The sequence below is a fragment of the Sarcophilus harrisii genome, chromosome 1 (assembly GCF_902635505.1).
Source record: "Sarcophilus harrisii chromosome 1, mSarHar1.11, whole genome shotgun sequence".
Classification (NCBI taxonomy): domain Eukaryota; kingdom Metazoa; phylum Chordata; class Mammalia; order Dasyuromorphia; family Dasyuridae; genus Sarcophilus; species Sarcophilus harrisii.
The window spans coordinates 452555270-452567423 of record NC_045426.1 but is presented as its reverse complement, the minus strand read 5'-3'; the positions used below and the strand labels follow the sequence as shown (position 1 = coordinate 452567423).

Below are 12154 nucleotides of genomic sequence, written 5' to 3'. Positions count from 1 at the left end.
TACATTTGGTCCCTTTAGTTCTTTTTCTGGATGCCCTGGATACATCTGGATTCAGATGGGCTTTTCTGTCCAAAATCTATTGGGATTGCTTTAGATCACTGAATCACTGAGAAGAACAAGTCTTTCACAGTTAATCATCACAAATTCTTGCTGTTATCATGTACAATGTATTTCTGGTTATGCCTGTTTCACTCAGCATCAGTTCATGTAAACTTTTCCAGGCTTTTCTAAAATCAGCTGGTTCATCATTTTTCATAGAACAATAATATCCCATTACCTTTATATACCACAACTTGTTCAGCCATTCCCTTGTTTTCTAATTCTTTGCTACCACAAAAAGAACTGCTACACATACTTTTCTACACATGGGTCCTTTTTATCTCCTCTATGATTTCCTTGGAATACAGATCCAGTAATGACACTGCTCAGTGCACAGTTTAATAGCCCCTTGTGCATAGTTCCAGATTGTTCTCAGAATAAGTGGATCATTTCACAATTCACCAACAATGCATTAGTGTCCCAGTTTTCCCACATCCCCTCCAACATTTATCATGATCTTTTCTTGTCATCTTGGTCAATCTGAGAAGTATGGGGTGGTATCTCAGACTTGTTTTAATTTGTATTTCTCTAATCAATAGTAATTTAGAGCCTTTTTCATATAAATATAAATGGTTTTAATTTTGTCATTTGAAGATTGTCTGTTCATATCCTTTGACCATTTATCAATTAGGGAATGACTTGTATTCTTATAAATTTGACATTGTTCTTTATATATTTTAGAAATGAGACTTTTATCAAAAACTCTGACTGTAAAACTAAAATGGTCCTCTTTAGCTAAATGTATAAATATCAGGCTACCATAATTGTTATTTCTTCTCAGAAAGATTAAAAATCTAGAAGGATACTAGGCATAGTAAGTTAGTAAATTGAAACTAATCTTGTTTTATTTGCAGTGTGACTTGAAATTATAGTAAAATTAATATTTGACTGATAAAATATAACAAATATCATTGCTTATTAATATCAGATCTTAGTACAGCAGCAGGCTAATGGCAATTATGGGTTAACTACAAGACTGTACCAATTAGGCCATTTGCAGGCCCCAGAGTTTTTTCTACATCTGTAATCTGCATAATGTGCTTGATTGTTTCAGGTCTTGTTCTAATTCACTCTTCTATTTGACATCCTTAATGTGTGGACTTTGATGATCCTGATCCTGGACTAACACCTGGATTTTGATTCCTTCACCCCTGCCTTTTTTGGTGTTACTGACTTCTGTGTGGATTGCAGACTCCTTAGCCTGACCCTGATTAGCCCCTCTCCAGCTGCAAGGAAGGAAGAGCCAAAGACTTCCCTATGACATCTAGTATTCCAACTTAGTAAAAATAAAATATCTAAGTAGTTTTCAGGATGTGAACTGCCACATGTGGCTTCTATCATTGAGCTGAGGAGAATACTGCTGAGACATTGTTAAAACACATTTATTGAGTGAAAAGTAAAGACATGTTTTAAGCAGGAACTATCACATGAGTATGTCTTAGGCTGGAGTTCTCATGCTGGTATGTCTATACTGACCAAACATTGCTTAAAATGTATAGTTTTTTTCTTTTAATAGGTCTGTGGTTTCACATGTTTAATCATTTCCTTCTGCTAAACTCATGAAAATAATGAATAGATTAAATCCTAGTGAATCAAAGGTACACTGAAAATCTGTGTGGCCTAAAATGTAAACACTGAATGAAGGGAAATGCTGTAAGCAGTAGTATTAGGATTACATTTTATGGACAAATCTGAACATTGTGAGCCAGTTTCTCTAGATATATAAACAACTGATTGAGAATTAATTAGGCAATGTGGTAGCTATATTGAGTATTTCAGAATATGTTATGAGTTGATCCTGGAATAAAATGGCCCTTCTGAAAGTGGTCAAATTTATTCTAGTGTTGTGAAGGACTTAATGTAAGTTTGAAGGACATAAACTACTGAGAAAGTCAATGTGGTATGGTAGAAAGCATGCTAACCTTAGAGAGTTAAGACACCTAGGTTCAAATCCTAGTTCTGCCAGTGATTAGCTTTGTGAGCTTAAAATGTTAGACCCTCACTTTTCTCATATGTAAAAAGGAATTACTAATAGAAGTGTGGGAACCATTTGGCTTGTCTGCACAGAGGAATTATTGATGAACCCCAAGAGAAACTGAAAATTATGAGACTAAGAATAAAAAAAAATTGTTTTAATTTTTTAAAACTAGATTAGAACCAGTAGAAGGAATCAAAGCAATAATGAGTCAATTGTTAATAATTCTTGGAGTGAGAGAGGGATCTCTTCTAAGCTATTGTCTGCCACATCGTCTACAAATCCCTTGGGTACTTAGGACTACTAAACTGTAACTGAGGGAAATATTTCCAATATTACTATAAAATGTGAGGTATTATTAATACCTAGGGTAACATACATAAAACTAAAAATAGTATTTTTTCCACTTAAACATTTCTTTTTTTTTTTCCCCCCATTCTATCCATTGAACCAAAAAAAAAAAAAAAAAAAAGCTTAGGGGAAAAACCCTCATAAGAAGTATTTTATGTTAAAAAAAAAAAAAAAAAGCAAATTCCTTCTTTGGCTAATTCCAAAAATATTTGCCTCATTCTGCAAATTGAGTCTATAGAATCATAATTGCTTACAGCATTGATCATAATTCTCAAGTTTTAAAAATTTATTTTTCTTTATATTGTTTTTATTATATAAATTCTTCTGATGCTACTGTTTAGTTCTCTAAATCAGTTCATACAAATCTTCCTAGTTTTCTCCAGTTTTATGCATAGTAACATTTCATTATAATAAAATACATAATTACTTTAGCCTTTACCAACATATAAGCATTTATTTATTAATTACCTTTTCTTTTCTAAGATAAGAAGACCTGATCTGGCTAAACTCATCATTCTTTACCTGTGATACTCCATTAAAATTACATTTAAATTTTTTTATTTTCTTTGTTTTCTTTAGAAGCCTAATAATGATGGGAATTATTAGATTAAAGGAGTATGCATTATTTATTTATTCATTTAATAGCTTTTTTATTTACAAGTTATATGCATAGGTAATTTTACAGCATTGACAATTGCCAAACCTTTTGTTCCAATTTTTCCCCTCCTTCCTCCTACCACCTCCCCTAGGTGGCAAGATGACCAATACATGTTAAATATATTAAAGTATAAATTAAATAAATAATTATACATGACCAAACCGTTATTTTGCTGTACAAAAAGAATTGGACTCTGAAATATTGTACAATTAGGCTGTGAAGGAAATCCAAAATGCAGGCAGGCAAAAATATAGGGATTGTGATTCAATGTAATGGTTCTTAATCATCTCTCAGAGTTCTTTTGCTGGGTGTAGCTGGTTCAGTTCATTACTGCTCCATTGGAACTGATTTGGTTCATGAGCATGGATAATTTAGTGAGAGTAGAGTTGATTCTAACAGAATTCGGGACTTTAGAATATGGTTTTAGGGTATAGATTTTAATGGCCAGTTTTTAATAATCTGTAAATGTATGCCTATCTGTGTTGTGGGTTTATTTGTTAGCTTCCTTATTTTTGATGCAGCTAACTACTCTATAATCTAGCTATCCATTTATCTATCTACTTATTTTTTGCTTTACATTTATGTTTTTGTCTCTGTCTTTCTCAGTAGATAGATCCTTTAATGAATGGATGAACAAATTATTTTATTGATAGAAACATGTAAATGATGAAGAGATAGAAATGGAGTATACAGCCCAAAATCATCAATCTATCACCATTCTTTAGATAAAGAGAAACAAATCAAAATGAATTGATAGGTAGTTGGATGAATTGTAGAACATTTATTTAAAATTTATTTTGTGCCAGATACTATATTGAGTGATGGAGGTACATATGTTGTTTTTGTTCAATTGTGACTGACTTCTTGTGACCCAATTTTTGATTTTCTTGACAAAGACATGGTTTGCCATTTTGATTTCCAGCTCATTTTATAGATAAGGAAACTGAGACAAAGAGAGTTAAGTGACTTTCCCAGGGTCACACAGATAGTACATTTCTGAGGCCATATTTGTACTCATGAAGATGAATCTTCCTGTCTCCACTCCTGGTAATCTACCCATTGTACTACTTAGTTACCCATGAAGGTACAAATACATGCAAGCAATTCAGTCCCTGCCCTCAAGGAGCTTACATTCTAGTAGGACAACTCTAAAAATAAAGCAGGATTTCAAAAGAGTATATATAGAAAGAGTACTCATTTGGAGATGGTTAGAAAATGAGGTAGAAGCCTAGGTCTGGGCCCAATGAGCTGAACGCTTTCCTATAATCTGGTCTCAGACACTTAACACTTCCTAGCTGTGTGACCCTAGGAAAGTCACTTAACCCCAATTACCTCAGGGAAAAAAAGAGTCTAGGGTGATGGAATCTAATATTTTGGTGGTGATGCCATGGCTGAAAAATGAAATGAAGACCTGGATATGGCCAAGGAAAGCAGAAAGCTCATCTATCCAGTTCAGTTTAGTTCTAAGAGAGGAGTCCATTTGTTAAGTGCTTTTGTTTGGAGAGCACCCACACTGATTGTTATAGATCTCTCATGTTTTGAAGGATGACAGTTTTTGCTTCTTCATTAGTAATGTATTTTCCCTCTATTTGTTTCTTTCTTTGTTAGGGTTCCAACATCACAGATACCTGCACTGAAATGCTAATGTATGGGGTTTTGCTGAAAATTTCTGCAGGAAATATTCAAGAACGGGTGTTTTTCCTTTTTGATAATCTTTTGGTATATTGCAAAAGAAAACACAGGTAAGATGCTCACTTCTAGAATTATTTATCCATTTTATATTTTAATCCTAAATATATTCCATGGCATAACTTAACAAAGGTTTCCTGAAGACACTATTTTGAATGGAATCTATACTTCAGATGCCCCTTATCTTTATAATGACAAAGTACAGTCCTTCTTTGTAATGTTATATTATAGGGCATTGATTGTAATATGTGTAAGGGATTGTTGAGACCATATACTACAACATTCTCATTTTAAATGTAGGCCCAGAAAGGAAAAGATGACTTTCCTAAAATCACAGGGGAAAGTAGGGAACTAAATTCAAAACTAATTCCTTCAAATTCCAATTTAGTACTCTCCCACACTTTAATGTTTTCATTTGATAAAATAGATCCTTAATGGGAAAAAATGTTTATTTGGTAAAAGTAGAATTATTAGAAAATAATGTTTATAGAGTATTGAATGATGTCAGATAAATAGATTATTGAATTCTAACATACTTCCTGAACTTTTCTGAACTTTTTTGTTAAATGAATGGATAATAGATATGGAGGAATAGCCTTATATGCTAAATAGATTCATGTGAGAATATCTAGAATCTTGAGTGGTGAAACATGTTATATAAAACATTTGGATCAGAACTAGTGAAGGGATAAAGAGAAAGAGTCATTGCAAACATATACTACAGAACACCTGGACGAAGGACAAATTTTATTTGAAAAACAGAAAATAAACTTGACTTGGAAGAAAGATAGTTTGGCTTTGAAGGAATTCAACTATCCAGACATTTGCTAGAATATTCTCTGCCAATTCTACCAGAATAGTAGCCAAATTTGTGACTTTTTTAAATAATAATTTCATCCTTCAAAGGTGGAAGCCATGAGGAGAACTACTATTCTGGACTTGGTTTTGATCAATGAAGAATATAGACTATAAGGGGTTTTGCTATCCAGAATACATCACCCCCCCAAAAAAAAAGAGTTTTACAAAGACAGATTATTGTTATTTTTATCCTTTATTTTCAGTGAGGAACAGTCATATCACAAAGTGATGTCTTGATATGTGTATGAATTAGATTTAAGTGAGGCAGGCAGAATTGCATAGTCTTTAGCTTCTCTCTCTTCCAGAATCATAGCAGTCCAATGGCAAGACAAAAATGACAAAATAATGATGATGATGATGATAATGATATATATAATAATAGAAACTGATGTTGATGATTGGAAAGCAATTCTTGGCTTTCTTCTGTTTTGGCTCAAAATAACAATGAATTGAACCATTTGGAAATCTCATCATTCCCCAATGTCACAAGATACTCAATCTCACAACTCCTTGTATTTTCACTGGCTATCATATATTTAAAAGACCTTTATTATCTCTACCTTCTGGCTTCCCTAGCTTCCTTCAATTCTGCCTAGAAGACCATCTTCCAAGAAATCTTTCCAGATGCCCCTAATTATAATTCCTTCTTTCTGTTGATTATTTCCTATTTATTCAGTTTATAGATTGTTTGTACATAGTTATTTGTACTTTGTTTCCCTTATTCGACAGTGAACTTTTTAAGAGCAGGGATTATCTTTAGCTTTTCTTAGCATCCTCAGTGGTTAATATGATGACTGACACATAGTAAGTGCTTAATAAATGTTTACTGACTGACTGACAAGTAGGAGAGAGAAGTAATTAGAAGTAAATTGTAGTACAGAACTCTGAAGTCCTGCCTTGTATATATATATATATATTTAAAAAGTTTAATCCTATATCCCTTCTTATGACTATTTCCTAGGATGATGCAAAGCCCATGTACCTTGAATAATTTACCAGGTAAACTAATCAGCTCAAAAGGATAGAAGCTGATGCTTCACTCCCTCCCATTATATGACCAGAAATCTGCCTCCTTCTTTGGGGTTTAGAGCATTGAATTATGTATTAATGGTAATTATTGTACTAGTTAACATTTATATGGCTCTTTAAAGTTTAGAATAGTGCTATACATTGATTATTTATTTGGTCCTTATAAAAACTTAGTGAGTTAGATGATGATACTATCACAATTTTTCAGATGGGGAAATGAAATTGAAAGTTACTTGCCCAGGTTTATCCAGTGACTAATTGAGATAGCATTCAAACTTCTGACTCTGTGTTCAGCAGCCTTCTCTCTTATATCATCTAACTGCCTCATCTCATGATAGGAAGTAACTTATTCAGCCTGTCACTCAGAGGATAATTCCTGTGTTAACAGGCACTAAGTGAGAAGAGAGACAAGTTTCTACAATCCATTCCCCTTTTATATAGTGAAAATATGTCATCTTTTAATTTTGTCATCATGAGAGAAGAATAGTGTACCTTTATAATGTCTTTATTCCCTTGCCTCATCATGGCAGTGAAGGAGACTTGAAAGCTGGGGCAGTGGTGTGATAGCTTTGGCCATTTGTCTTAGCATAAAAAATTTTATACATGTCCCTGGCAACAGATCATACCTACTTTTAGAGCACCAGCCTACATAAGTACAGAAAATGAATAGATGAATTAATAAAACATTTACTAATCACTTAGTATATACAAAATACTTTGCTAAGTTCTGGGAATACAAATTAGAACATAAAATTCTCCCTGTTCTTAAGAAATTCATATTCTAATGGGAGAGACAACTATAAAATGCTTCAAAAGCAAATCTTATGGAAATGGGCCATGGACTTTAGGGTGACAACAGTACAGAAGTAGAAATTATTCTTTCTTAATGCTATTTCCACTTATAAAATCATATCAGTTTCTGCTGTCAAACCATTTGATAGTACCACAAACATTGATGGTAAGAATTTTCTGTTGTCTTCAAAAATAGCACTTCTAGAAACAACCACAGAGCTGCATTTTCACAGGGATTTCTTTCCAGGATAATAATTGTGGCTAGTGGGCTGTAAATATTGCTATTACAAAAGCTTTTTGGTTCAGCTGTCTGAGTGGAGAGGGTCAGCAAAGTGATGGGAGTGGTCTGACTTGTCTGACATATGTTGCCTCCTGTTTTTTCCTTGTGGTGCCCTCCTGCTTCAGCTAGTCTGGCCCACTTATCTGTGAGTGGCATTTAGTTGGCAGCTGGTGAGAAAGTCTGGCCTCTCCACAAGAGTTGCTTTCATGGATGATCACAATAAGGATTGGATTGGAAGCAGAACTGGTGGTCTTGGGGGTACTACTGCTTGTAGAGCTGCAGATTCTATTTCCCTATTGGTGGCAGAGAGTCAGTAGACTGGATTCTTGATATCCCAAGAATGGGATATATCAATCCATTCTTGATATATGGGTTGTCCATGGCAACCCATTATAAAAAAGGAAAATATTCAAAATGGATCTCAATCGTATGTACCCTGCTTTTCTAATTCTTCAGTGGTAATGACAGAATTGCAGGAAAAAGAGTAGATAATGCTGTATAAACCATTTACAAATTTAATTTGATATGTTGTTGTTTAATCAATTCAGTCATGTCAGACTCTTTTTGATCCCATTTGAGGTTTTCTCAACAAGATATTGAAGTGGTTTTCTATTTCCTCCTCTAGCTCTTTTTGCAGATGAGGAAACTGAGGCAAACAGGTTTAAGTGGCAGCTAATATATTTCTGAGACCAGATTTAAACTCAGGTCATCCTAACTCAGTGTCCTGATATAGTCATGTCTGATTCTTCATGACCCTGTGGACCATACTATTCTTTTTTATTAAACATTTTTTTTTAATTTGACAAAGATACTCAAGTATTTTGTCATTTTCTTTTCCAGTGGAATAAGGCAAATAGAGGTTAAGTTCCCTCAGCAGGAATCAAATATCTAATAAGTGGCAAAGGCTGGATTCTAACTCAATTTTCTGACTCCAGACCTAAAGCTTTTCAATAGAGCCACCTAGATACTTCTTTAATTTGACTACTCTAAATGTGTGTTCATTTCCTGTTGACAAATAAGTGAATATATTCCTATAGAAATTAAATCATGTTATTCTTGAGATCCTCAGTAAAACAGAAAGCAAAGAAAACAATGTAGTTGCAGCCAAGTGGAAGAATAACTCCATGGAGAGAAGAAAATGTGTTATAGAAAGGGCTTAATCATATACCCTAAGTAAAAAATACAAGAACTATATTTCATGGGCAACTTGGTCATCATTTATTGAAGTTTCAAGGATAAGTGCTTTCAAAAAAAGACCACAGTGAAAATAATTGCATTTTCAAATTCTACAGTGAACTTTTATTCAATCAATGCACAAGCTAATATTTCAGGACTTCAGTGCAAAGTTGGGAAAAGGTAAGCATAGGGAGAAATACACAGGAACCAATGGTTCAGGAAAAAGGAATAAAACAGGCCAAAGACTTTTGTAGACCACTCAGAATTCCCACATTTTTACATCATGAATACATTTTCTGAAAAAGAATTGGTAGGTGTTGCTTATCATAAATACAATATGGTATATACTATCGGTGCTATCTTAATAGCATAAAAATGAAATAGATTATACTTTAAAGGAGAGAAAAATTTCCATGATATATCTAAAAGTCATCTCTGAATAGCAGTTTCTATATAGTATAAGGACCAATTTGTTAAATCAAAGATTGTTATTGTTCTGTCATGACCGACTCTGTGAATGCATTTAGGATTTTCTTGGCACAGATAATAGAATTGTTTGCCATTTCCTTTTCTAGCTCATTTTTACAGATGAGGAACTGAGGCAAACAGGGTCAAATGACTTACCTAGGTTCATATAGCTGATAATTATCTGAATCCAGATTTCAATTCATGAAGATGAGTCTTTCTGACTTTCTGACTGGCCAAGTACTCTGTCCACTATGCCATCAAGATCCTCAGAGTAAAAATAAGAATTAATGTTTTTAAAAAGCTAGAAAAATTGAGTACTTATGAGAGAAGATATGATATACAATTTAAGTTCAATTCAAAACTATTTAAACAAGTAATAATGAAAAATGGTAACTGGATAACATTTTTGTTGTAAATCAATTGATACAATAAGAAGACTGAAAAATCACAGTGAGCAAATACTTGGTTTATTTGGCAATTAAAGATGGGACCAAAATCATTTGTAAAATCTAATAAAGAAGAAAAGGAAAGAGGATGAGATTGCTGTCAGAAATTATAAAATTTATTTTTTTTAAATGCCAAATTCCTCACAAAAGCAAAAGTATATCTTTTTCATACTAGCTTTTTACCAATGTTCCTGTATGGACATTAGAAATGGGATGCAATTGCCTCCAAAAAAAAAAAAGAAATGAAAAATCACATAGAGGGAACTGGAGAAGCACCTGTTGGATGTGATTGGAACACAGGTTGGAACATGTAGCTCTTCCTGAGATATGTTAAACACTTTTTCAAAATTGCTAATTATTTAATGATTAAGATTTCCCTCACTGCAAAGTAATAATTTAATGATTAACACCTTGGAATCCTAAAAGAGTTAATGAGAATTTCAAAAAGACTGTATAGCAATCACAGTAATTAAATGATAGGGAAGATCTGGCTTTTATAAGGAATATTTGTGTTAGGAAAAAAAAAAGTGGAATGACCACGATTATTGCTACAGTATAAGTTATGACATTGCCAAGAAAAGTGGGGGGTAGGGCCTTCTTTTCATACTCCTTCCTCGATGAGTTAATAATGTCTATTACATTTGCCCAATAAGAAATATGAGAAGAAAGGAGAACATTCCATAATGCTACTGCTTCATTGGGGTGACAATGGGTAATGATGAGATTTTCAAACTATTCAATTCATTTTTATCTTGTCCAAGCTGAAAGTTTTTTGGATGGGAAGGATGGAAGATAAATGGTTAGTAGTATATAAAAAACCAAAAAACCAAAACAACAACAACAACAACAACAAAGTAGGTGAAGAAACAACTCTCTTTCTCCCTTTTAATGAGTTCACGTCACCAAATTCTGATAGACTACATGCTGGTGTACATAATATAATTGTTACACAGCTGTTAGAGATCTTTAAAAAACTATGTGGAAAATCAGAGAAGTGTTATAGGACTGCAGAAGAATATTAAAGAATGTGTAGTAGTTGTTTTTAGAGAAGAGGGGAAAGTTCTCAAACTTTCAGCTCCTGACATTGGATATTAAAGGGATGGTGTGTGAGCATGTACAAAACAAAGCAGTGATCTCAAAGAACCAACATAGATCAAAACTGGTAATATCATACTAAACTTTTTCATTAGCAGAATGACTGGTAGATCAGGGAAATATAGTGGAGATATTACACAAGATTTGCACAAAGCATGTAACATAATTTCTCTTGCTCATCAAGGTATATGAGTCTAATGCATAATCTAATTAGGTATATTAAGAACTGGTAAATTGTTAGAATTATTGAATAGATCGATATGAATATTTGGGAGAATTTTCTTTTGTGTGCCCAGATAGCTCACCTTGGTTCTGTACTGGTCATCATTTTAATAAATGTTTATTTTTGTTCTGAACTTGACAAATATAAAAAAGAATAGACTTTCATAGATGCATAATAGAACAACAATAACAACAACAAAAGAGTTATCTTTTGTTATCTACAAAAATCTTTTCTTTTCAAGCATATAATAGGATCTATAGTTTTGAAAGCCATTCTATTTATCTGTCTTCTATAGTAACCATTTTAGTCACTATTTTCTATCAGTGCTCTAGACAAAAGCTTCAATTATATGCTTGTTGAATTTGCTGATGATGTCAAGCTAGAGAGAGCTAATATAAAGTTAGGATAAAAAAATCTTGATTAGCAAGAATGATGGGTAAAATTTAACAGATAAATATAAAATATTAGATTCAAAATCTAAATTCCATCTTTGCAAATTGTGTTGGTATGAGACAATAACTCCTTTAAAAATTATTTTAAAGAGTTTAGTTTATAGTGAGCTTATCTTATTCTCAATAGCATGATATTATAATGGGGAAAAAAGAATGTTACAACTAGGATCAGAACATTTACAAAGAGGAAACAAAAAATGTTAATTTTGGCAGTGCTGTATTTTGGATTGCAGACTGGCCTGATTCAGAAAGGACTGGATTAAATTCTTATCTCTGATTCATCCTGCCTGTGTCTTTGAGTTAGTCACTTAACTTTTGACTTCCTTTGGCCTCTTTTCTAGACTAAACTCAGAATAATTGATATTCCACACTAGTAGGAGAAAGTAGTTGTTAGTTTCCCCCAAATCAGATTCAAACCAAAACAATTATTCAAGTTTTTAAGATGCTTAAACTTATTAAAATATAATACTTTAAAATGCAAATGTAACTTTAATTTAGTGACTTAGGAGTTCCTTTCAAATGCACTGGTTTATAACTCATCCATGCTTGTGTAATTCTTTTCC

The 12154-nt window shown here is 33.0% G+C and overlaps 1 protein-coding gene across 1 annotated transcript in view; it reads left to right on the top strand.

Moving 5' to 3' along the window:
- PREX2 (phosphatidylinositol-3,4,5-trisphosphate dependent Rac exchange factor 2) overlaps nt 1-12154 on the top strand; it is a 411213-nt gene that overhangs the window by 136617 nt on the left and 262442 nt on the right. Inside the window, 1 exon segment of the mRNA XM_031946290.1 lies at nt 4692-4825. Within this exon segment, the coding sequence (XP_031802150.1) occupies nt 4692-4825 (134 nt within the window).